The sequence below is a fragment of the Ambystoma mexicanum genome, chromosome 6q (genome assembly GCF_040938575.1).
Source record: "Ambystoma mexicanum isolate Mex_15411 chromosome 6q, UKY_AmexF1_1, whole genome shotgun sequence".
NCBI lineage: Eukaryota > Metazoa > Chordata > Amphibia > Caudata > Ambystomatidae > Ambystoma > Ambystoma mexicanum.
The window spans coordinates 1119349835-1119377581 of NC_090937.1; the positions used below are offsets into that span (position 1 = coordinate 1119349835).

The following is a 27747-nucleotide window of genomic DNA, read 5'->3' on the forward strand; positions in this document are numbered from 1 at the left end:
AAATCACCGCATACCTGGACTATACCCTGCAGGTACAGTGCAGCAGAATGAACTTCGGAACAGTGAAAAGAAGACTGAGAGAAACAGGTCAGAGATATATGCTGCTTTACCCGGCCAAGCTGAAGGTGTTCCACAAGAACCGCACTTTGTTTTTTGAAACACCAGAGGACGCTATGGACTGGCTAGACATGCAGAGTCGCCCCCAGGAATCGGATATCCAGACAGCAGCTGACGAAGATAAGTAACATGTGGCTGTGGCATCCTCGGTGACAGAGCGCAAGACACTGGGACTAGAATATAGCACTGCATGAGACTCGGGATGGTGCTGCTTAGACTGCATATTTTTGTAAAATCCGGCTGAACTGAATAATCCCAATCATATGAGCGGGAGCTCTGGGGAAACGACCCTTGAACCCCCATAGCGTTACGCTTAGTTAGGCCACTACTAGCTTGGTGACGCCCCGCAGGGTCCTTGCACTCGGAATCACGAGACAGGACCAGACGCGGGTGGGCCTGAGATCCAGGGATGGAGCTGGGCAATTGTTGGGGTTGGGTAGGGAGGGGGGCTGGGGGCAGTTGTGTGCAGTGGGGCGGAGTTGGGGAAGTTGGGGGGGCGGGGGGATGAGCTGGATCATGAGCCACCGAAGAGGATACAGGGAGGGGAGGGATGTGAGCAGACAGTGCAACAATGGCATCGGGTAACCTCAGAGTAGTGACCTGGAATGTGCGGGGCCTTAACAGTTATTTGAAGCGCAGTAAAATAATGATGTATCTGAAGAGGATGAGGATGGATGTAGCATTGCTACAAGAAACCCACCTCACGAAAGAGAAACTAGAAGTAGTGAAGAGGAAATGGAAGGGCAACATTACAGGAGCCACATATTCGGCATATGCGAGAGGGGTGGTGACATGGGTGGCACCGCACGTGCCGTTTCAGTTGCTCCGGTCGACAATAGACCCGGAGGGCAGAATGGTGGTGGTGGTGGTGGGACTCTTCAAAAACAGAGAAGTGAGCATCATAAACTTGTACACCCCAACCATGATATTGCAGCCTATTTTCGGTCCCTGTATAGCAGGGTTAGCCCCCTGCTGGGTGGAGCAATACTGTGGGGAGGTGACTTTAACTGCACCCTGGACCCCGGGAGGGACAGGTCAGATAGCAAGACATCGAAACCAGGGCCAGCGGCCAAAGTATTGGGGACACTGCTGGTAGAGCTTGGTTTGGAGGATGTGTGGAGGCGGCTACACCCTCAGGACAGGCAAAACTCACACTATGCCGCGCCACATGATCTACATACTAGGCTGGATTACGTGTTCGCCTCTGCCGAGATAGCGGGAGAAATGGTGGGTGCAGAATATAAAGCTAGAGTACTGTCGGACCATTCAGCTTTGGTCCTGGAATGGCGACACCGCCCCCCCCCCCCGGGCGCGTATCCCGACGTGGAGACTCAGAGCGGAGGCTTTGCAGGATCCGGGATTCCGGGAAGACCTGAGGGAGGCCATAGTGGAATATTTCGATATAAATACAGGAAGCGTAAGATCTATGGGAACAGTATGGGAGGCATTTAAGGTGGTGGTACGAGGGGTAGCCATATCAAAATTTAAAGGGCTCTTAAGGGGGGATAGAACAAAAATTACGGGATACCGAAAGGGAACTGGAGGACCTGATGCGAAAAGGGGTAACCACACGAGAGGACAGTGCCAAGATGAGAGATTTGCAAAAGGCCAGCAACGAACTCTGGGATAGATTATGTAAGCTAAATTATAAGAAATATGAGAGGCAACATGCGGGTGGAGACAAACCCGGCAGACTACTGGCCTGGTTATACAAAAATGAGACACCCCGGCAGGTGATTATAGAAGTTAGGGATGCGGATGGCCAGATCCACAATACCCAGGAGGGGGTAAATGAGGAGTTCCACAAATACTATAAACGTTTTTGTATGAGGACGTGGGAGAAGACATGGGCCAGGAGATCTTGGGTCAGATGGATTACCTAGCGAATTTTACAAAGCGTATAAGCAAGAGTTACTCCAACCGCTCCTGGCCACGTTCAATGAGGCCTATGAACAGGGGGAGCTGTCGAAGTCTCTCAGTGATCATCCCACTCTTGAAACCGGGGAAGCCGAATGTGGACTGTGGATCATATAGGCCGCTATCCATGCTTAACCAAGATAGCAAAATACTCACGGCGGTGCTGGCAAATAGATTAAAGCGGGTAATTGGTAAATTAATACATCCGGATGAAACAGGCTATGTTCCAGGCAGGAATATCACTGACAATCACAGGAGGCTGCACCATATCATGGACCAAACGGAGAATGACCCGCGCGAGTTGGCCATAGTGTCATTGGATGCGGTCAAGGCGTTTGACTCGGTGAGGTGGCCATGGTTGATAGCAGCCCTGAAAGGATACGGTATAGGACCGGGATATATTAGATGGGTCAAGATGTTCTATAGTTGTGCCTGTCTGATATTGTTTGTCCTGCTAAAGCTGGCCTTGTGGTTCTGTAACTGAAGGACAGCTGTTAACACTCTGTGATGTAACACCTCTTGACAAACAGGGCATTATGAAACGTTAGATGGAGCCCTCTTTGTAATGTTATGTTTTTTTTCAACTTTCAGCTTCAAAAGATACTTTCTGTTAACCATTTTCTTCTGTATTTGTCCAACATTGTGGAATTCTTCTAAGATTCATACGTGCATACCATTGGCAAGCGCTTTGGAAATTTTTTTCAGTATCCTTAGCAGACATTCACTGAATAGCCTGTCAAAATGCACTGCACCAACTGGAACTGCTTTCAGCAAATGGACAATACTGGTCAGGCTTTGCAAAATCCACTAAACCAGTAGCATAGTTGAGTATTTTTTAGGATGGTTGAATACTATTTTTATGGTACTCAATTCTGTGGTTCAATGTCCCTTTGAAACGTTTGCATGCCCTAATTGTACTGTTCCCAGCTGCTCTTTAAATGGCAGCAGTGTATCAGGTTAATGACAATCACTTGGAAGTCAGTTTGTGGCAGTCTGCCATTCAAGTCTGCTAGTAAAAGTGATCCTATAGGGTCGTCTCTGGAGCAGTTCTAAGGTGGGGGTGGATGTACAGAGAACAAAGGAATCTGCCTGCCTGGGGTTGTCCTGCTTCTGCTTGCTCCCAGACTGAGACCTTTAAGATGTTAGCACAAAATAAGGTATTCATGTAGCCTAGAACTGGTGCAGTATAATAAAGATCCTGGATTACACCATGGAATATGGCAAAATTCTGAACATAAGATCCCCAATGTCCACAGTACAACTTGCTGGATGACGTTTTTAGTTACGCGATCCAGGCCTGCATGGCGTTAATTCGATTGTGTAAATGTGTCTTGTGATAGTATTGATAATTTTTCAGAAAAATTATTCTAGATCAGTTGATTAAATTTTGGAGTTCATAAGCTTGAAACCAAGAGTGTGGCAGGTTTGGTAGCATGAGCATAGTGTCTTGAGCAGAGTTGCTTAATGGACTTCTGTTGGTGGGACATGTAGCGTAGAATGGCCGAAGCTCAGGATGGGCCCAGGTGGTGAGGCCGGATGTGTCTGTGGAGGGGGACAGTTTGCTGGGCACAGCCGCTATTGGCTGTCTAGGTGGCACCCACCAGATCCTGAGTGAGGAAGAGAGTGACCATCTCTCTCACTAGGCTCTAAACCCAATGCTTCGTGAGCAAGCTCCATACTGACCACTACAGGTTCATTGTGCGGAGTGAGGACCTATATCGTAGGCTGGCTGAACATCTATTGGAGGGACTACACCATAAAGAGAATGCAACACCCACTTCAAACATGTTGACTCTTTATTGTACGCTCCTGACAGGATAGTTCAATGGTGAGGGGTTGGAGGGATGGGGTAGCTGCTTTGGAGCCTGGTTCCTGTGGTAATGGGGCGCCCACAACACCCATCTCGTCCCCTAGGTATGGGGCAAATGTGTTGCCAAATGTTGAGCCTCAGAATGGATATTCAAATGATTGCCATTCAAGGATGGATAGCTTGGAGACATCCAACTCCCGGCACATATATATTTATGAATGACCAAGTTAATCATTTTCATTAGTGTATATTGAACCAACAGTAGGCAGCAACCTATCATAAGACACAAAACATTAGTAAGCGGCTGCAGTGTGGGGTACAAAGGATTGACTGCTTCAATAAAATGTGCACTGCCACTAATATTAATATACGTCTGCATCAGTTTGCGGCCAACCACATTCTTTCTGGTAACATTCTACAGTTGTTAGTGCTCCTTCTTTTTATTTAAGAAGTCCAAACACTAGTTCACTCTAACCCTATCCTCGAACCAACAAGCTATTGCAGTCTCTAATTCTGTCACCCAAATGTATTATAACCTTCATATTAGCCTTGACTAATGGTACTTCACTTTGAGCATTATTGTGGCTTGGTGGTACATTCTTAAATTTATGGGATTTGGAACTTTTTTCTGTCGGAGGACACATTTTATTTATACCTAATAATAAGATTTTTAATTATTTCGCGACGTAGGACCATGAAACTGACTTTCTAACATGAAGTAGCCCAACTTGTGATATACTTCACATATACAGTAATCTGCTATCCAGGACCTCTTATGCTCTGTAAAATTCACCTTTACAATCAGTGGAAGGGATCTCCATTCAGTGTGGTTACTGGCAAGGTGAATGTGGAAGTAATGTCTTATTGTGTGTGTGGTGGCTCAATTGAAACAGCTAATGTCTAATCCATTACAGCTCTTTTAGTACACTTGCGTAATTAGAATTGAACCAGCTTTTTCAAACCTTTTATTTTGATGTTTCCAATGAATTACAATGGGATACATTGTAGCAGGATAGCACTATATAAAGTCTTGTCACAACTTGGATTAAGTCCATTGATAATTATTCTTGTACTGATATTACTTTGTTTTCTTGCTACGTAGGCCCTTGCCCTCCTTGTCCTAAAATGGTCACAACAACTTGCTTTTGTAAGAAGGCGAAACCAGTACCCCGGCGATGCAGCGCCAAGGAGTGGTCCTGTCAGCTACCCTGCGGACGGAAATTGCAATGCGAGCAGCACAAATGTGAGAACCCTTGTCACAAAGGTATATGTATTTTCTAATTTGGGAAGCATTACAATACGAAAAAAGTAATTTCACCTCTACACCGTAAACCATGACCAAATACTGAACTGTTTTTCAAGTAATTGGCTGAAAATAAAGTTGAAAAGTTGTTTTGTTTATTAAAACATCTTGTTCCAACCTTGAATAACACGAGCATTGGCAAAGCCAATAGCTTTGGCGTTTGCTGATCATTGCATTTTACATTTACAGGCATGAATATTGAAAATACTTGCGCCTTGCATATTCAGTACCTACTTGTAAAGTTCCATAAAGGTCTTTAAGTTGGTGTTTGAAGACACAACACTAGTAATATAACTAATATATCCTTTGCCTCAAGCCCAGGGACCGCATCTCTCCTGCCCTACAAAGCCTTCACTGGCTCCCGCTCTCAGCACGGATTAAATTCAAATCCCTCTGTCATCCACAAGGCCATCTATGAAAAGCCTCGTCAAAACAGGTTCATCCCTGTTACTCTAAAACCATCAAGGACCACATTGACACCCTCACTCCGGCTCTTGGTGATTTTTGCAACCACTCCTTTGCCTCGGCATCCTTCCCCTCCCCTCTGAAGCACTCATTTGTGCATCCTCTTCTCAAGAAACCCACAGTTGATCCTTCTTGTCCAGCTAACTATCGCCCAATTTCCATTACTCCCTTTCTTGGCAAACTCCTGAAAAAGTTGGCCATCTCTCAGCTTAACCTTCATTCCAATTCTGGTGGCTGTCTCCATGACCAGCAGTCTGGCTTCAGAGCTGCCAGAAGCACGGAAACTGCTCTCCTGAACATCCGTGAAGATCTGCTCTCCAACCTTCACGCTAACATTCCCTCGGTCCTCATCCTCCTTGATCTCTCTTCTGCCTTCGACACGGTCAACCATACCATCCTGATCAACCGTCTCCGTGAAAACCTGGGTATCACTGATCAGGCTCTGGCCTGGCTGACCTCTTTCCTCTCCGATCAACCCTGCCAGGTCCAACTTGGATCCTTCCTTTCATCTGTCTTCCTCTCTACCTGTGGTGTTCCCCAGGGGTCTAACCTCTCGCCCTGGCTTTCCAACCAATACCTGGCAACTGTCGCCCACTGCATTGCCACTTTCTGCTCAAATTTCCAGTGCTACGCTGACGACACTCAACTCATTTTCAGGCTGCCCTCTGCCACCTCCTCTCCCTCTCTCATCTCTGATTTCCTAACTGCCATTCAAGATTGGTGTGCCGCCAATGATCTTTGTCTGAATGCCAGCAAGATGGAGATCCTCCTCATCGGCACACCTTCACCATCCTTTCCCCTCACTCTCTGGCCGGCCTCCCTTGGCCCTCCTCCTACACCCACCTGCGAGGCTAAGAACCTCGGGTCGTCTTTGACTTCACCCTTTCCTTCTCCGCCCACATCTCTGAGGTCTCTAAAAAATCAAATTTCCGACTGCACCTCCACAGAGGTACTCTGCCTTTGGTATCCCAAGCTCTGGTTCTCTCTAGCTTGGACTATTGTAACAGCCTCTTTCTAAATCTCCCTACCTCTACTCTCCGCCCTCTGCAACTAATCCAGAACAGGACTGCGAGACTTGTCCTTGGCCTCAAGCCCTGGGATCGTATCTCTCCAGCCCTGAAATCTCTCCAATGGCTCCCAGTGGATGCAAGGATTAAATTCAAAACCCTCTGCATTGTCCACAAGGCTTTCTGGGGCCTGGGTCCAAAATACCTTCAGCTATCCCTCCGCAAATACCTCCCCTCTCAAGCTCTTCGCTCCTCTACCTCCAACTCCCTCAGGGTCAGTCGTTTTTCAAAGAAACAAGCTGGGGATAGATCTCTGTCTTCGGGTGGGGCCTCCCTCTGGAACAGCCTCCCTGCCACTCTAAAACTTGAGGAGAACCATCTCCAGTTCCGGAAGCACCTCAAGACCTTCCTTTTCTTCTGCCTTCGCTCCCCCTCTCCCCTGCTGGTCTGTTCTCTCTTGGCACCATGCACCTGGCCACCCTCTGTCCTCCGGGACCAGGTACCTGCTCACCCTGCCACCCTCCCGCACTGCCTCCGGGCCACCCCTTGCACTGGGGTCTGTATCTGTACCCATACAGCCCCCCCCTTTTTCTTCCTGCACTTATCAGACCTATCCTGTCTGCTTCCTTAAACCTAGCACTTGCAAATTGCTGGCTGCACTAAAACTGTTTGTTGCCTTTATTATTTATTTATTGTTATTTATCTGTTTCTCCTCTGCTTCACACTTTCCACTTCTCCCCCTTCCATGCACTTTTCCCCTCCCCCTCTCCCATGCACTTGCGCATTCTCAATGTCACTGGGCCTAGTAAGATCGCTGTTTTGCTCTCCCCTGTTCCCCTTCCTTGCCTTGTCGCGCTCTGAAACACTTGTGTACGAGCGCGATAGAAATAAAATATCAATATCTGGGGCTGGGACCACTCAATCCTCAACGCTTCCTGACTAAATACTCCCCCTCGAGACTCATGCATTCCGCTGGCACCAACTCCCTTCGTGTGAAACGGTTTGCAAAAGCAGGCTCTTTCCTTTCGAACAGCCTCCCTCTTCCTCTGCGTCTTGAGCAGAACTTCCTTAAATTCCGGAAAAGCCTCAAGACCTTCGTTTTTACCTCTTCCTTCTCCTCCTCTCTTCCCTGTTAATCATACAGTAGTGTGGCTGATGTGCAGGGCCCTTATGTATCCTCATGCCCTGACCCTCCCATATCTCATCATCCCGGCCACTGTATATTACTGCCCTTACTTGACTCATCCTGCCCACGGGATGTTGCAATTACGTTCTTCTCTTCTTAGCACTTCACCCCAAGAACTTCTCCATAAGCACCACAGCACCTATCCCTTACCCTGCCTCCCCCTGCACCTGCACTTGCAAGTTCGGAACACTTGCAAGGCATTGTAGGTTAATCTCTCCTCCCTGTTAGTCTATTTGTTTGTACTATTCAATTATTTACCTTTGATGTAATTCATTGTCTCCCTCCCCTGTCCCCACTCTGTCGCGTGTGGGCGCTTTGAAACAATGTTGCTATTGTATAAGTGCCTAACAAATAACCAATAAATAAATAAATAGGCATTGCATATGAGACCGATAGAGACTCTCCTTACAAGTGTGTGAGCAGATAACACCCGGAAAATATGGGTGTGTTGCGAGGTAGTGGTCCATGGATGACTTCTATAACCCTATAATTTTGTTGTAGTGAAGACTGGTGGCAGCTGCAATTTAACCTCGGCTTCACCAGAAATACTCATTTGTTTTGGTCCATCCTTTTGTCTGTGGGGACCACAAAGCAAGCCTAAAATTGCCTTTTTGAGACATGGGCTCATTCTGAACCCAACCCTGAATGATCCAGAGTGGTTTAAACTGGCCTAGCCTGGATTTAAACAAGTAGTTTGGAGGTTTTTAGGTGCAGCCTGATGGCTGTCCACTAAAACCTATGCGTACCTGTTTGGTGTGTGATTGGAGGTGTGATTTTCGCCAGCCCCTGAGTGAATGTGTTTTTTTCTGGGAAACACTGCGTTCGTCGGATTCTTACTTGGATTGCTGCAGATTGCCACAAAGCTGGTGGCTGCTGCTGTTGAGTACTAGGTTTTGCCATGTTGGCTGGACCTTGGCCCCTTTGTGCTTGCTCCTGGTTTATTCCCTGGCTGCTGGAGACCCTCCCTGGACAGTTTCTTACCCTTCTTTGGGTCCTCCTTGCTGGCTTGACTGGATTTCCCATGCTAGGGAAGTTTCTGGGTCGTTGCTATGTGCCTCCCTGGTAACTCCTCCTAGAAAAATGCTGCATGGTAGGGAGGCTCCATTGCCTAGAGGAGTGGTGGGTCACCACTAGTACAGGCTCAGCTTCGTCTTGGGCCATCCTGGAACGCCCCCAATCATTGCCCCTGTTATGGGACTGCTCTTTGCTGGCTGGCATCCCCCTAGTACCTCCCAAATTGTCAGGTTCCTGCATCTTCCTGGTGCCTTCTCGATTGCTACTGGTGGTTCCTCATCCTGTGTATACCGATTCTTCTTTTCATCTATCTGGGTCCATCGCTAATCCAAGGTCCTTTTTAATTACACAATCATCCTGTCTTTTTTTTAATTTTAATTTTTTTGATGAATCCTTGGCGACTGGCATTTTGAGCACTTGTCCCTGGGTCCTGATATATATTTCTGATGCTTATAAATCTGCTTAGACTCACATGCTGTGCATATAGTCTGACATCTAGTGGTAATCGTGGAGTATTGCATCTTGTCTTTCGAGGATCGAAAGGGGATGTCGACATGGGCGTTCCTGTAACACTATACCTAATGTGACGTGTAGTGTACCCAAAATCCCTCACGCGTTGAGGTCCCTCAGATTGTTTTTTTGCCTCAAACCAGTATCAGCCTAGAGGACAGTGCTGTGGCAAGGGAAGGGGTCGAAGTACCACCAATAGAGGCTCCCTGGCTTCCAATCAGAGATGACTCACAGATCTGGGTCCCCTCCCATGCCTCCCTGGTCGGGGGACAGATAAGATCTTTCTTCCACGCATGGGAGGGAATTAAAACAGACCAGTGGGTGCTCAAGACCGTCCCCCACGGTTACTGTATCCAGTTCAGCCGACCACCTCGATACCGACCACCAAAGTCCAGATGTTTGTCATCAGAACATCTGAAGATCCGACTGCAAGAGGTTGAGATCCTGCAGGAAAAGGGCACAATCGAAGTTGTCCCCGTTCTACAGGTAAACGAAGATATTTATTCAGTGTACTTCCTTGTACCCAAAAATGATCTCACTGTGCACCCTGTGCTAGACTTGCGCTCAGTGAACACATTTGTCAAACCACAAACATTTCGAATGATAACGCTGCGAGAGGTAATCCCTCTGCTAACACAGGGGGATTACATGGCGACATTGGACATGAAAGATGCATACTTTCCTATTTCAATGTTGCCAGCGCACAGAAAATACCTGAGGTTCATGATAGAGGACAAGCACCATCAGTTCAAGGTCCTTCCCTTCGGCATTGCCACAGCCCCAAGGGTATTTACGAAGGTGCTGACAGTAGCGGCAGCTCAACTGCGCATTCAATCCATCCCAGTTTATCCTTACCTCGATGACTGGCTCATGACAGGGGATTCGTACGGAACATGCCTTTCAAACATCCAGAAGATGATAGATCTTCTCTTTAGTCTGGAATTCTCAATAAACGAGTAGCCGTCCAGCCTAGACCCCAGCCAAGTCAAACTATTTCTCGGGGCTCTGATTCAGACAGAAGACGTCCTCGTCTTCCCCTCCAACACGCTGTTTCAGATCCCTCACTATGTAGCCAGTCGAGAGGTGATGGTACGCAAAGACATGCAACTGTTAGGAATGATGGCATCCTGCATTTAACTAGTCCCACACGCACCTTTGTGCATGCGCCCTATGCAAGAGTGGCGAAACAGCCAATGGTGTCAGGCCAGCGGACAATGGGACAATCTAGTGCTTGTCTCGGCAGCCCTCGTTCTCTCTCTGCATTGGTGGTCGAGGGAGAACCTTTCGAAGGAGAAAACCTTCACCACCCCAGCAGTAGAAGCCACTCTCACTACGGACGCATCTCTCACAGGGTGGGAGGGCTCACCTCCTTCAGCAGACGGCGCACAGCGTTTGGTCCCCATCAATAGCATCCAACTACATAAACCTTTTGGAGCTGTTAGCAGTGTTCAAAGCCCTGAAGGCCTTTCAGACACAGTTACAGGTGAAGACAGTACTAGTCCTCACGGACAGTATCACAGCCATGTATTACCTGAACAAGCAAGGGGGCACGCACTCTCCAGGGTTATACAAACCATCCCAGAACATATGGAAGTGGGCTATCGGGCACAAGATGTTCTTCTTGTCGCAACATGTTCCAGAGGAACTCGATCTTCTGGTGGACGTGCTCTACAGAGAATTCCCACTACTCACAGAGTACGAATGGCGACTACACGAAGACATTGTCTCCAACGTTTTCGTAGAATGAGGCTTCCCAGAGATCGTCTTGTTCGCAACACTGGAGAACTCACAATGACCAGATTACGCCTCCAGGTACTCTCAGAACCAATCCAAGGGGAACGGTCGATGGATAACATGGTCAGGGAAATTTGTTTACGCTTTCCCCCCCTCTGACTTCCCTACTTAACAAGATAGTGCACAAGATGCACCAAGAGCCAGTCACCATGATATTGGTGGCCCCGATGTGGGCCCGCCAACCCTGTTTCTCCAATCTGATGGAGATGTCCGTCTCCCCTCGATGAAACTACCGTGGCCATATAACATGCTATCACGGGAAAGGAGGAAACACTTCATCCATGCCCGCAAACTCTCAATTTAGCGGCCTGGCTCCTGAGGTCATAGAGTTTGGGCACCTCCAACTTCCTCAGAGATGCATGAACATACTTAGAGAAGCAAGAAAGCCTAAAACCAGATGTTGCTACTACAATAAATGGAAACGCTTCATCATCTGATGCAATTCCAAGAGCATCAATCCCATAGACTGCTCTCCTACTCCTATTGTGCTATACCTGACTCACCTACTAGACTCTGGTCTGGTTTTTAAGTCCTTGAAGGTCCACTTAGCTGCACTTTCAGCCTATACCACCTCCCAGCGAAAGGTGTTGTGGTGGAAGATCTCAGTAATTAAAGCTTTCATGGAAGGGGTTAAGGAATTCATCCCCCTATTTAAAACCCGGCTCCCGGATGGGACCTAACTGTGGTATTAACTAGTCTTATGGGATCTCCCTTTGAACATAGCTAGCCTCAAAGCACTCACTTACAAGACCGCCTTCCTAGTGGCAGTCACTTCTATAAGGAGAGTTAGTGAAATACAGGCCCTTTCAATTCTAGACCCTTTTGTCACAATTCACAGAGATCAGGTGGTTCTGTGCACTCACCCACGGTTTGCGCCCAAATTCATTTCAAAGTTCCACATGAACCAATCAATAGAACTACCCACATTCTTCCAGAACCCCACTAACGTGGCAGAAAGAAGCCTACACACACTTGATGTGCGCAGGGCAGTCGTGTACTATCTGGAAATGACTAAACCATGTTTCAGTGGCAGATGGTAGTGAAGGAGACCCTGTCTCTAAATCGGCCATCTCAAGGTGGATTGCCAATTGCATCACACTCTCTACACTCTTGCCAAGAGAGATCTGCCCTTCAGGCCTAGAGCACACTCTACTCGGGGCACTGGGGCTTCCATAACATGCATTGCAAATGTTCCTCTCGAATCCATTTGCAAGGCAGCAACCTGGAGTTCTGTACATATCTTTACAAAACACTATTGCCTAGGCACTTGCTCTAGGTCTGATTCTCAGGTCGGACAAGCAGTACTAAGACATCTTTTCACTACTATTCCTTCTCGCATCCCACCACCAACTCCGGGTACTGCTCGCTAGTCTATGCACAGCATGTGATTCTAAGCAGATTCACAAGCATCAGAAGACATGCATTCCTTACCGTAATAGAATTTCTGATGATTGTATCTGCTTAGATTCACAGGCGCCCACCTTTCCTCCCCGCAGTGATGGAAGGAACATAGCCATCTTACTACTACCTCTCTCTCTCTCTCTCTCTCTTTGCTCACTCACGATGGTCATGAGGCTCCCTCATGGCAGAAAAAAAACAATTGGAAGGATCTTGAAGCGTGAGGGATTTGGGGTACACTACACGTCACCTTAGGGATAGTGTTACCGTCATGCCCTTGTCAATGTCCCCTTTTGATCCTCGAAAGACCAGATGCAATACTCTGCGATTACCACTAAATGTCGGACTGTATGCCTAGCATGTGAATCTAAGCAGATACAGTCATCAGAAATGCTATTATGGTAAAAATGCATATTATATTTTTATATATAAATATTTATTGTGATCCCCTTCTGGGGCTCCCTGGGCCCTACTCAGGTACTTGGCTGTTGCAGCCCCACCTTGGTTCACCATCGACTTGCATTGGCCCAAATCCAGCTCCTTCACTGGTTAACTAGGTATTGAACAGTGGCAACTGCTCTAGAATGGGTGAGGAGGCACTGAAATGCCAGTAACTGCGCCCATTATGAAGGAGCCGATCCAGCTCAGTATAAACACTTAGCGCTCCCACAGCTGCTTTCTGCAGGTGAGGGAGCACTCCTGGGCTGGCTTTAACTGACAAAGGGAAATGTGGTTCGCCCTCAGGTTCTGTTCCCAGGTGCGCGGGTCCAGCGGACCATGCAAGACCGGGCGCGTTTTGTTCCCCAGCCTTGCATGGTCCATTGGTCATGCAGGCTGGGGAGCTATACCTCTGAATATGCGTGGGGGGAGATCATGCACCTCCTTGCACATTCAGTTTGGGGTGGTGCATCAGACGTGCTCCGCCTCCTGCGTGCATGTGCAGGAACCAACAAGGGCTCCTTGCTTCCTGCTCCCTGTTCATAGGTGGCTTGAGCAGAGTGCTTCGGACGTGTTTCCTGGGAAGATTTTTATGTGAATGTGCGAGTGAATGAGTGAATGAAAGTGTGTGTGTGATGCATGGGTGGGTACTGGGTACATGTATGAATGAGCGGATGTATGGGTTCATGAGTGAATGTTACATGTATAAACGTGGTGCACACTTGTGTTGGGCCAGGCCACTGATTTTGATGGGTTTGGGGAGGGATACAAGCATAATGGGCATATGATAAAGCAATCATGGCTAGACTGGCATTTTAGTGCAGCCAGTCTAGCTGTTCGGTATGGCAATTTGTATTGGTCACCTATAATAAAGCAAGCATGGTAAGTGTCGATAAGCGGCTAGACTGGCATTTTGGTGCAGCCAGTCTAACTATTTCTTACTGTGACATGGCATTGTAAAATAATTCAAGCAGTGACAAATCTGCAGATGTCGTCCCTTCTCTGTTAGTGAGAGACCTTTCCCATGGGGCCAGGGCAGTGAGTCCACAGTACATTAGTCCTCCTGGGGGTGGTGCACTGGGGTTGGAGAAGATCGCATGAGTAAGGAAGCCCCCAATGGGATTGGGGACAACTATTCTCGGGGAACGCGGTATTCCCCTGTTGGGTAACATTTTCATAGCAATGATAAATCTTCCTGACATGGGCCAACCCCAGAACCTTTTGCTTTTACTGGTGGATTATTTTTCCCTATCCCTCGGAGTGTGAACCTTTTTCCACGCTCAGAGAGTATTTTACTCTTTTCATGAGTTTCATTTTTAAGACTCTCTCTTTTAAATGTTATCCTCTCTGACAACTTTTTGGCAATAAGTGCCTATTGTTGCTGGGCTGCCCTTTTAACTTTTCCTAGCTAACCTTGTGAGTACTACAGTTCCCAAGCGTAGAAATGATCTTTGGATCCCTTTACATTTTATTAGGTAAGACACCACCCCCCACTTTAGGTGGAGTTCTGGGGAGATACTGGGTATACCCTTTCTCATTTTAAATGTAACATTTATGTTACAAGGACAAATTTACCTTTAATGGCTGGTGGCAGTGAACCTTTTTATTAATTTGGTGCACCTTTACCATGGGCTGTTTCCACAGCCCCGTTAAAGGCACCCATGGGTGCTCATTTTACCAAAATGGCCCCTGTCTTCTTTTATCGCCATTTTTTAGCGGTCCTTGTCCTTTCTTGTTCCTTCTCCTGACAGCCAGTGCAGGAAATTCCTTTGTGTGAACTTTATCTTCGCCGTGAATCCTATGGATTCTCTGCCCATGCTCCAGAGTGTCTGTGAAGGCAGGAAGCGAGGGAGGAGTCCAAAACTCTGCAGCCCTTTGTCTTCGAGCCGGACTGTGAGAATCCAGTTCAAACTGGAAGGTTGGCTGTCCTGAAAGGTCTGCCAATCCCCCAAGTTTGATTGTTGCTAGGCTGTTTGATTGGCTGGGTTCATTCATAAAAGTCTGATCCTGGAAGCTGAAGAGGTAGTTGACCACTGGAACCAAAACCGGAGAGGAACCGCAGCTGGGACAATTTCCTGCGACCAGAGAGCTTGCTGTGTAACCGGAGCCTGCTGTAGCCCTTCCTTCCAACTGACCTGGGGAATCCGAAAACGACGAGCCTGGTGAGACCCAATAGACCCAAGAAGACCTGCATTTTCAGCCATCCCTTGCCGTGCTGTGACCTTGCAGGGCTGCAATACTCAAATACCTTGTGACCTCGAGCCATGCGCGGTGCGCAATCTTCTGAATCCCGAATCTCGTGGAATCTTCGTGGGCCTCCAGCTGGCTCTCCAGAGACACGATTCAGGTCCAAAAAGTCCCCACACCAGAGTGCTGAACCTTGCAAACAGTGAGCATCCGACCAGCAATGTTCTGTCTTCTTCTGTGCTCCTGAATAGGCACCAAATCCACAGAGCTGCATCCAGCTGCATTGTATCTCTTGCCTAGAATCTTCCCCTGTGATCCCTGCTGCAAAAGTCCTTCCAAAGTCATGCTTTCCATTTTCTTGACAAAGGAATCCATCAACCATGTTTTTGGCTGCAGATCCCAAAGTCTTCCTACTGCAACCCTTCTTCTGTGCTGAGGTAGTGTGTTGGCTGGTGTATTTTTCATACCTTAAGCCTTTGTGATTTCTGTATAGCTTTGGGGTGTTTTTCTGTGATTGGGAGGCCACTCATCCAGTTCACCCAGGCCCACTGCAGAATCCTCCTTGGGTGTCTTCTCTGAAGTCCCTGGACCCTCAACTAACTTAAAAGTGAAACTTACTTGTTTGAACAGTCTTCTTCTGGAACTCTGACTTTGCCTGCTACTGAACCCTATCTCACCCTGCCTACAGCTGGCACCTATACCCCATGCTATAGAATGAGGGAAGGAATGGATAAGAAAATAGTTCTGCCTTGAAAAGAATAACAAGTGTTCAAAGGTTACTTGGTTGTAAAAGAAGTTGGTTGGTAACTGTAACGCTGAGAGTGCACAGTTACAAAATGTCTTACTTAACTTGAATGTGTGTTACACTATTCTGAAAAGTATATATAAGGTTAAGTTACTCACCTATGAATCGGTTGTGCCTCTTCCTCCAAAAATAATATGCTATTGGTTTCACTTTACCATTCCTGTTAGGATAAATGTATGAGTGTACCCAATTGGGTCTTGCTTCCCCTGACTGGTTGTTAGTTTGTCCAGAATAAGTCTGCCTAAAGTTATACTTACCTTTAAGTTGCTGATAGCCCCTTTAAAAGGTATATAGGTTTTACTTGCATTGTGTTAGCTGTGTGCCATCCTGAAACATGTTAGAGTTATTGCTGATCTCAATCTGTGTTCCACTGATATTAAAAAGCAACTGTAATAGTATGTTACAACCAATGTAGGGTTTTGGAGTGAGAGTATTTTACTCCCAAGTTTTTGTATTGTTGAGTAAAGCCAATGTCAAGAGAGTAAAAATGATTTTCCTCCTTCGCAAGACAATAAAAAGGGTCTGACAACTATCCAATTTGTACGTAAAATTAAAACTTTGTTTAAAAACACAAGTGACAAAACATTTGTATTTCAAAGTGGTTCTAAATAATTTACTGCACCTTTTGGAAAACATTTCCCCCACACAAGAACCTTGTAGATGCATACTACCCAGCTTCATCTTAATGATACTTGGGCACAAACTGTTAAGCATTACTACAGAAGCCAGCTAGTTAAATCGGATGATTCATAAATCAAGTCCCTCACTCTACCAGCATCACTTCTCTGCCTCTCGGGCCTACTGTTGCTGCCTGGCACTGTCTGTTTGACAGCCACTCCATGTTTGTGCTCCGTCTCTCCTCCCCTTTGCTACTTTGTTTCCCCGGTCTCTCACTTTCTGACGCTCTGCCTCTCACCCTTAAGTGTTGCGATGCCACATTTTGCGGTCTGTTTTTCTGTCACTCTGGCTCTCCCATCTCTGCATTCTATTGTTGCTTTTTCCCCTTCTATACCTCGCTGTATCGGTTGATCTAACTCCTCTTCCTCTCTCGTGTCATTACTCTGGCTATATCTGTTTTTTCATTTTCTCGGTTGTGGTTGCTACTCCTTTTGATTATCTTTCTTGCACTGTCTCTTATGTTATCGGCCCGCCCTTCTCTGGTCTTGCTTTCCTATTTCCATCTCTCCCCACCTGCTGTTGATCTGTGTTTTTATTTTACTGTCTCCAAATGTCTCTTTTGCTCTGCTTCTATCCCTCACTCCTATTGTGTCTTTGTCCTATTATGAACTCTTTTTCCCTTCTCACTTTTTGTTGCCCTATCATGTAGCTCATTGCTCCCTCTTCCTGTTGCTCGAATTCCTGTTTTGGATTGTCTAATATGTTCTCTGGCCCTTCGCCCCCATCCTTCCCCCACCCCGCAGCCCCTGCCACACCTTTGTTCTTCTGTATTGCTTAGGTTCAGAGTTGCTCTTACTCTCCTGTTTTCTTTTTGTTTCTTTTAAAATGGCACCAATAAATATCCAAAAAACAGAAAATGCCTTTTCCATTTACCGTTGGGTGCTGCTTTTTAGATGTGTACAAACCTACTTTTGGCCATTCGGGTGGGAATTGCAGACTTAGAGGTTTGTCTGACCAGATGCAGCACGTGCTTGAATGCAGATGCTTCAACACTGTATGTCATTACAAGTACAAGAGCCCGTATGAGATGTATGTTCTGAGCCTCCATTTTAGTTATAGCAGCCTCAATGAAGTGTGTATTCTGAGGCATTACAAGTATAGCAGCCATGAAGAGTTGTGTGTTCTGAGCATCACATGTATAGCAGCCATGATGAGCTGTGTCTGTTTAGAGCCATTACAGGTATAGCAGTCCTTGTGGGATGCGCTTCTTCTGAGCAATCACAGGTATAGCAGCCCCAGTGAGGTGTGTGTGTTCTGAGCCATTACAGGCACAGCAGCTCTGAAGAGCTGTGTGTTCTGAGCCATCACAGGTATAGCCACCCTGATGAGGTTTGTGTTCTGAGCCATTAAAAGCATAGCAGCCCTGAAGAGTTGTGTGTTCTGAGCCATTAAAAGCATAGCAGCCCTGAAGAGCTGTGTGTTATGAGCCATTACAAGTAGAACATCTCGGATGAAATGTGTGTTCTGAATCACTGAACATTTGGTAGTTCTTTTGATAAGTCGAAAGTTAAGTCAACTGTGTTACAATTGAATGTTACCAATATCGTAAATGCTGATCTCTGATGCTGTGGGATATATTGACCCACTCAACAGGATTTCACCACATCACCTAGCTGCCTGTCTGCAGAAAACAGCAAATGGCTGCGCTGGCTCCTGTAAGCGTCATGGCCTCAAAACTGTGTTTTGCAACAAACAAAAAAAGGGCTGCACCGTCCTGCCAGGCACACATCAGGCAGGATGGAACAAGGGGACACACTGAAGGAGTGTGCCAGTGTGTTCTGAAACATATAAATGGAATAAGTGAAAAGGCAGCACCGCTTTGCTGAAAACCCAAAATTCCTTTTCAAAATGAAACCTTTTCATCCTTTAAAAATGCTGCTTTGACGCTAATTCCATCTGTTCTGTCTTAAACTACTGTGATCAATAAGGCCCTGCCATGCCCATTATATTTCATTGTGCCTCAGCAAAACCATGCATAATTCCTGAATGACGGGCCCTGTCGAACCAACTCTGAGAGAAATCAACAAGGAACTTCACTTTTACTCGCACTGGAACACACGTTTATTTCTTTCCAAAAGTATGCCAAGCTCAGCAGTTCAAAGAGACTCTAACTCTCTGAGCCAGGTCAGTTTCAATATATATGTGCTTCAGACAAAACCCCTGCTTTCAAGAAAATTACTATGGCTGCAAAGTGGGAATCTGATGGAGCTGCCAAACCGAATCTAAAGAAAGAAATGCTAGCTTTTCACCACACATGTAAAAATGGGCCTTTGCAAACTGAAGGAAAAAAATTGGCTGTTTAAAAAAAAAAAAAAATAATAAAAAAAATGTAATTGTTGAATGAAAGCTTGCATTACCTAGCAATGTAAATGGGTTTGTTGTTGGTGATAACACACATGTGGGCTATTTTATTCCACAGGTTTGTTTTAATTCAGGACCCAAAATAAGAAAATCAAGATTTTGAAACACTTAGGCTGAAATGTAAGCTCTCAAAAACGGGATATTCCAGATGGCAGAGCTAAAATTTCCCCCCTAAGGTAGGGAGCCACACCGTAAACTTTCAGCAGATATTAGCACCTAAATGATAATTGCTAGGCTAACCCACTGACAATGGACTTCCAGGGCGAGGAAATTTGAAGTGTGAAGGGGCAATAAACCTTCACTCAAGCTGAGAAACCCCCACCTTGCTTTGAAAGAAATGACAGTTGGTAGCAGTTGAAGGAAGAAAAAAAAATGATCCTGTGACAAAGGACTGCCATTTGTTTCCAAAGACTATTTTATGAATAAACTTTAAAGACTTTTATCTCTGCAGCAAGACTGAAAAGCATCCATGTTGCAAATGCTAATTTTTGTACATACAGCCCTTATGATAATCCACACCTAGGTATACATTTATAGAATTTTGAGCAATGTGAATCTCATTGAAAAGCGCGAAAAACTGGTGGAAGGGCGAAACAAGGTCTTAAGGACTGGAGGAGTGGACTGCTATGTATTGCACAAAATATGTAACCTGTATATATCATTTGCTAAGAGATTGCAATTGTATAAATGTATGTGTGTGGCCAAATCGGATTTTAGTTAAATTAACTGTGCTTTTTTTGGACATTGTAAAATTCACATCATAAATCTGACATCATTTTCCTGAAATCCAACCAGCTGAGAGCGAGGCGGAGACTATCGGCCTTGTCCAATCCCGTTGTTAGGGGCGTGTTTAGTTAAGCCTGCCCCAGTAATATAGTCTATGATGTCACCATGCTCTATATAAAGAGTCCCTGACAAGATTCTAGACACACATTCTTCCTGACGTTCCTGTGCTGCGCTCCTGTTCCATCCAGATTCCAGATCCCAACTACAAGGCCAACGCATTGCTGACCCTACTCCAGGGCCCACTGCAAAACCCAAGCAGTGCTGATCCTATTCCCAGCAAGGTGTCATGACCCTTGTCCCTGGCCCTCACTGGCAAGTCAGCCTTCCAGTTAAGGCCAGATCAAAGGCATTAAAACCTCATCCAAGACTCTCTTGGAGTCATTCCTGGTGCCTTTGGCGCCAAGCTCATAACCATCATGAAGACCAACATTAGAAAGGGACTATTTACTTGGTACTATTTAACTGGGGGGTGGAGGGGTTCAGCCAACATAGAGGCCCACACATAGCTCAGTAACAAGGAACTGAGCTATGCGGTCTAGTTCTTTGGGTGGCCTGGCACTACTTTACCTGGACTACTTTGGGTGTGGCAGGCCTGGGACAATTTTATGTAGAATGCTTTACCAGAGACTTTTTAAACCGCACCCAAACAGCAGAATATGCTTTGCGTTATTCTGCTGTGGGCAGCGTAACGCTCACCGTGTCCAGTTCTTTGATGCCAATTGACCTGAAACCAAGGGCCTGCAGAGAGAGAGAGAACACTACGAAACTTAGCTGGAACAGTATCCTGTCTTCAATCCATCGCTGACTTCAGTTCCACTCACCTGAAGGTACGAACTCCATCATCCGGCACCGCATGCATCCTGAAATACCATAACCTGGAAAGATGAGAAAGAAAGACAGCATTAGTAAGCGTTACTCACGTTTCCTCCCGAATGAAGAAAGCCACACAATTCTTACCTGGGTAGTCATCTCCTGGTCAGTATCATTGCTGGAACATTATGGCGCTCGGCGAGGAACATCGCAACCTGCGACGAGAGGAAAGACACAGGTTAGCAATATAAAAGGCAAAACAGTGCTGCACATTGCGCATTACTCACCGGACAGCATCGCGCACACCGCGCTTTCGCCTACCGGCCCATGCTCATCTTCAAACTGCATGACAACACCAAAATACCTTTCCATACCTAAAAGGAAAGAAGCAAGACATTATTATTCGAACTAAGAGGAAATAAGAACTGAATATACAGACTGTAAAGCAGCAAACCTAAGGAGTCTCAGCAGGCCTGGATTCCCACAGGGGGGCTTGCACCAGTGAAGTAACTTGGTCGCTGCTCGCCATCCCACATCTACGCACCCCTGCCACGAGGAGCAGGACGGAGAATCCACCTTTTACAATATTAAGGTGAGGAGAAGGCCCAAGGGGTAGGAAGGAGTTGAGGCCAAGGGAGGTGGGAAAACATAAAGACAATCTGGTATTGAATCCAGCTCTCCTATATTGCAGACCCATCTTTAACCAGAGGCCTTACCAAGGGACCGGGAGACGGTTCGAGAGTGCAAATCATCCAACCAGGGCTGGGTGGCGTCCCCGTGGATACCAGGTGAGCGTAACACAAGGCCTCAAATCTGAAAACCCACTAATCTCCCATTAAAAAGGGGAAATCTGTGGTGTTTTGGGGAAGCATCCTGATACCACTAACTGCATGTTTGCTGCAAACCTTCCATACAGCTGACCTTTAGTATCCAGTGACCAGAATTGCCAGTCCAGAAGTGCCATCCGGTGACCAGAACTGCCCAGCTGTTTGCCAAGCGCGCTGCTGTGTGGTTACCAGAATCTATTGACGGTCCAAAAATCTGAAACTAAAAGTGGACTGTATCAATCATCACCCCCTAGAAACCCATAGTATACCTTGTCTTGCCTTTGTCCTTATCTCACTCTCCAAGTCATTTTATTCTTACCCTGCTAACTTGTTAAAACTGTCAGAATCATTCTTGCAACCCTGCACTTGATTTCTAGTGCTAGCACCATTTCTTTAGTAATTTTATCTTGTGTAATCCTAAACCATTAGTCCTATTTCGAGCGATTGAACTGGTTTCCGCCATGGTTGGGCGCTGGGGTGACTGGGTTGAAATCGCGAATCAACCCTGGCTCTTACTGTGTCCATCTTTGGTGGCCTAGCCTGAATACTGTAGTGTAAAGTAAAACTGTTTTTGTCACAACTGATTACCTTTCCTATTTCACAGTTTACTCAAAGTGCACCTTTTTATATCTTGCATAACTCATCCAATTTACCAGCTAGAGACTTAATTTCACTTCCATATTGTCCCTGTGGTATACCTCTATTCCCACTCCAAATCAGTGTATTTCACCTGTTTTTATCAAACACTGTTAGGGTAATTTCAGGCGGGAATTGAAAAATGTGCAAAGTTTCCAACGTGTCATTTTGCTGCAATCTGTTTTAAACATTCTACTCATTTTCGAACTGTATGTTTTTGGTAATCCATTCTTTGTGATTGTTTAGTGTCTTTGCATTGTTGCTTTAGTGAGGAATTATATTTGCTTCAAGGTTTTTAACACACATTCATTATTTATTTGTCCATAAAATAATGTGCCATTTCATAACATTGCAAGGGGTTTAAAATCTCTTATTTGGGGAGGGAGGGTCAGATTTGAATTCCGTTTCCTGTTTCTTATTCCTGATTACCTGCTGCTTCGGTTTATCCACTCACAGTTGATTATTTGTGGGATGAGGGAACATTGCAGGGGGAAATTCTAACTTGGATGCCATCTTTCCTAAATCAAAAAGTGCTCCTATTCCGCTATGCTGTGTATATGTTCCACTAGAGGGTTAAACCCAGTGCATTGCTCACATTCTCATTGTAATTATCAGCCCATTGGTGATTGCTGCCCCATATTAAAACTTGTATGATTTCTTTTGAATTTTAAAATAAATAAATATTGTATTTTACCAACCAGCCTGGTTCATGGTCCATTGTGACCCAGGGTATTTGAAAAGGGGGTGTATTATGAGTGGTGTACGATCTCAATATTGAATCTATAGAATATAAAAAGATAGGCATTTCAGTCGTGCGATGCATACTAGGCCGAGACCAAGGTGTGTGTCACCTGATTGAAATCCTTAACAACGCAAACTCATTAATTCGCCTATTAACAGGATTTGAACTAACGGGTTATGCAGAAATCTCTGCAGCAGGGATATGTTATGCTCACCTGCTATCCACGGGGACGCCCTTTGGCCCTGGTTCCTGGATTCCCCCCGGATCCTTCCCGAGTTCGGATGGTGCCTTGGATGGAAGTCGGGCCTTGTCGTGATGTCTGGCGTGCTCTCCGTCCTGCCTTCTATGCAAGGGCGCGTAGTCTTCTGCGGGCTTGAGCGACCGAGTTAACTACACTGGTGCTAGCCCATTCAAGTGTCTTTTGAGGAAGGTAAGTCTGATTACGGCAGTCTGTATATGTCCTTGCCTTCCTTTCTTGTGATTAATGTCTTTTCTTTATTCCCCTCTCAGGTGCATGGAGGTTCGGAGAATGTGCAGCTTGGACCGGGCTCCTGCCAGAATGGAGGACGCAGGAGCGTACAACGAATTGGTAGGTAATGCGCAAAGTGCGGCGCTATTATGTTTTTTACATTGGTAACCTGTATTCTTTATTCCTTTTCAGGTCGCAAGGGTCTTTTTGGGCGTGTGAAGAGTTCCGGAGCGATGCCGGCCTGGAAATGCCCAGCCGGGTGAGGTTCTCGTGATGACTGCGGCAAGCGTCGTGAGTAACTAGTTTTAACGTTGTCTTTCTCTCTCTCTCTCGTTCCCCAGGTGCTTCGTTCCGGTGCATTCGTGATGTCCCAATGATGCTGCCGACTGGATGGATGATCACAAGCAGCAGAAGATGGACAATCGACGGGCAAAGGCAGGATGGAGTTTGCAGGTAAGTAGAGACTGCTAATGATGTTCTTTGTCTCCTCTGCAGGTCCGTCGTTCAAGGATCGCCGGTATCTGGACACGATGAGCGTCATGCTGCTGGTTGCAGAAAAACGCAAAGCACGTTTTGTAACTCGGGTGTGGTTTATACAGCCCTCCAGTAAAATAGTCCAGGTAAAGTAGTCCGGGCTACCACACCCTTAAACACTGCACCGCACAGTCTGGTTCTAGGAACTAGACTGTGTGGGTGCCTCCATGTTGACTTGCAAGCCTCCAAAGAAAAAGTAGTGCCTTCAAGGAGATTTCCAATCATGACCATGAGCCTGGCACCAAAGGCACCAGGACTGACTCCAAGAGAGTCTATGAAAATAGTGCAAGGCCCTTGGGGCCCCCCCTGGACCTCGAGTTTTAACCCTGCCTGGTATGTGAGCATGCCAATGGGGTCTTGGGTCAAGGTTTGTGACAGGTTATTGATCTACTGAGTGCCGTTCCCAACAGGCTGATGACACTGAAAGGCACATAGGGTTGGGGCACTGGCAGTTTCATGTGAGGCGTGCCTGACATAAATGGCTCGTCAAAAGCTCTAAGCTTGTTTGGAATATCCTACATTAGTCAGGAGATTCATAATGAGGCTTTGAAATGTGCTAGAGTTTTGGCAGTGGGACTCAGTAATCGGACATGGGAGTAGCAGAAGTTTTGAAACGCGCAAGACCGAGTAGATGGGATTGCAGTATATGACAGCAATGCCATCTTCTCACACTATCGGAGGTTGGTGGGACGAGCTCAGACATTGTTCTTTCTCTGTACTTTAGCTCGCTGCAGAATATGCCAACACATGTTCGTGCTTTCTTAACAGCAGCTCTGTTAACAATTTCAGGTAGTGTCCCAAAACATAGCCGTCCTGCTAAGAAATGTAGGTATGATGCAATCAGCCCTGCTGTGAATATTTGGCATTGTGCCATGACCTGCGTACGGTATAGCAACTCCATAGATAAATTAGGCTACTTTGCCTAAATATATTGCAGTCTTGTTCAGAAAGGTACATGTAAAATCTGTGCCACTGAAAATATATACAACACTGCTTCTACCTGTATTCATTATATTTGCTTGCAGTGGGTGGTCAGAAAGGGAGTTAAAGTTCAGACCACATGCATAGCTATGCAATTTGTGTGCTTCTGTGATGAAAAAGTATGACATGTCCATGATGATGCACCTCCGCTGCCTCCCTCTGTTAAAGCCAATTAAGCAGAAATGCAGCCCTTGTTAAAGACAATTTTAATTTTACACAATACTACCTGTGTCTTAAAGCAGAGTGAAAAGTATGTTAATGATTCAAGATGCTTTAGTAGTCTTGTACTGTCTCATTTGAATGCTTTTACTAAGCCCTTAGTTGGACTTCAGAAAAACTGTCCTAACCTCCCCCACCTTAATACATCCAACTCCTTCTCAACCCCTTCTCAAATACCAAATCCTCCTCCCGGTTGAGCAAATGTGCTCTGTTGCCAGGCCAGTCACTTTAATATACTTGACAAACCTAATATACAAGAAAATACTAAGTGCCTTACATAGGAGTTGTAAGTGGCTACTGCGAAGAAGATCATTGAGAGTCTGAGGACCACTCGGGAGAAGCAGAGTGAGCGGTCTAGCTTCTTGTTGGGGAGATAGATCATTTTTATGATGTATCACCTCTCCTAGTGAGACCCCCCAGCACATTTTGCTGGACTTCTGGACGGGTTTCCTCCTATCTTGAATGAGTGGAGTCTTTTTTTCCCCTCATTCATTATTATTTGCTCTGACTTTTGGAAATCTTGTGTGCCTGAATGGAACCAGTTCCCACTGGGGGGTGGGCGGGGAGCTGGAGCGGGCTGTTCTGATTGCATTCATCTACCTGCCTTGTGTAAATGTAATAAATATACCATTTTGTGTGTTTCTTTGGACTATTGTTTTACTTACCTACAGCTTCCTCCTATGATAAGCCGGGCTGCTCTGCCGTTGTACTAAGATCCTTTGGGTAGTACAGGCTTATACTCAGAGTTGGGTACCTGTATGTTTACCTTAAGTGGACTTTAGGAAAACTCCCCTAGCACTTTTCACGAGATGTCATTTGCCTGAATGAATACAGCAAATGAGCACAGGAGTTCATAAGGAACTGTCCTTCGAGGGGGACCGTTGGAGCTGTAAGAGGAACTGTGGGAGCCGTGTACCGGGCAGGCAGAGAAAAGCCACGCGGGGGGCACGAACCGAGGGAACAAAGATAGTGAACGTGGTCCAAGTTGGAAGGACTACACGGGCTGCTGCCAAGAAGTACCTCAGGGCATCCCAGGCTCCAGTGAACTGCCTGCGAGAAAGGACATGCCGGCGAATATTGAGAGACGCCTGCAGAACCGCTGCAGACACCACCATTCAACCGAAAGCTGTTGGAGCATTGAGAAACAACGCAGCGACTGAGGAAACGCTGGTACCTACAGGTAAGCAGGAAACAGGCACGCAGTTTCCCACGAGGAATTGGACATTGCGCATCAGGGATCTGAAACCATATGGAAACAAAAGTATAATACGGTCTGGGACCCCTAGAATCACTAAGCAAGTAGAATCGTATGTTTGGCAGGAGAGTGAAACCAAACACACATGATATCACAAGAGCAAGCAAGAAAGCGGAATCATATGTTTGGCAGGAGAGTGAACCAAACGCATATGATAACGCACTGCGAGGCAGGGACCTGCCCCCATGTGAAAGGCAACAGCCTAATATTAGGAATATTAAGAGGGTCTGCACCCACATTAAAGACAGTCCATGACAGGACCAAGATATATTGCGAGTCTGGTGCCTGCAACCACATGAGCCATGAGAGGATATTAGTTTGGCAGGAGAGTGAACCAAGCTATATGGCAAGTCTGGGCCCCGCACCCATATGAGAGATTGAGAGGGTCTAGGATCCTGGAGTTGATAAAAAGGAATCCTACGTTTGATAACTAACTGTATCAAGTTGATATGACAACAATGGGGCATGGCTACATGGCCACTGTGCAGGACGCGACTTGCTGTCCTCCTGCTGATCCTTTTACGATCCTGTCGCTCAAATATGTCCTGAGACAGCCGGGAGATGCAAAATTGAGATTATGGATGCATAAAGGTACGGTGCAAATTAAAAGCGGAACTCCGGTGATGATAGCAGCACGGATTGCATACTGTGGGCTGCAGAAGTTTGTGGAGACCTAACGAAGGAACAAACAAGATGGCGGTGTATTGCGAACAAAGGAATTAGCCAGCAGAGTGTCTAATCGAAGGAAGAGCAGCTGTGCAGTGGCAGAACAAAGGCAGACTAGACAGGCGTATGATGAGGGAGCGGATCGTGAGAGAAGGATGCAGCGGCTATGCATGAGGCCGTCGAGCAGAAGTGTTCCTGCTACAGCGGAGAGAAAAGCTGGCAAACAGCTGTGAGATAAAGTCATGCAGAGGCGCAGCGCCGGACAATACAGTGCTGAGTAACATTGAGACCCTGGCACCCAGAGAGTCGCTGCTGGTGGCATTTGTTTGCAGAGAGGGGCGGATTGCAGGAAAAGAGCAGCCGTGAGGTCGGGACATGGCAGACCGTCCATAAAAAATCTGTGCAGTGCCGGGAAGACCCGAGCGAAGGATTCACAAGAACGTGACGGAAGGAGACCTACATTGCCCAAGAGACTGTCGGGGGCTGCTGGAGAGCGGACCGGCTCTAGCGTGGCAAGAGACGGGCTGGAGTGGTGCCGTGGAGAGAGAGAGACGAAGAAGAGAGCCCACGTGTGCGAAGAATGAAGGCACCAGCAGCTCTGGGGGAAGAGGCAGGAGTCTGCTGGAGCCGCAAATGGAGGTGCAGGGGCATGGTCCATAAATGGACAAAGGCAACAGGCAGAGGGCCCTACGGAAAACAGCATAACTAAGTCAGGCAAAGAAGTGCTCACCTCTACTACACAAGCGCTGGAGACCTGGACGGGGAATATCTATTTCCGCTGGCAGTTAAACTGACAAGGTATTCGGACAAGCGGACCCGAACAGTAGGGATA

The 27747-nt window shown here is 46.5% G+C and overlaps 1 protein-coding gene across 3 annotated transcripts in view; it reads left to right on the plus strand.

Annotated features, from left to right (window-relative positions):
- NFXL1 (nuclear transcription factor, X-box binding like 1) overlaps window positions 1–27747 on the plus strand; it is a 1058117-nt gene that overhangs the window by 154423 nt on the left and 875947 nt on the right. For all 3 annotated transcript variants that reach the window (XR_011282282.1, XM_069631709.1, XM_069631710.1), the window contains exon 7: window positions 4947–5108. Coding sequence is in view for 2 of the 3 variants with exons in the window: in XM_069631709.1 (XP_069487810.1) it covers window positions 4947–5108 (162 nt within the window). In the remaining variant the exon portion in view is untranslated. The remainder of the gene's footprint in view (window positions 1–4946; window positions 5109–27747) is intronic.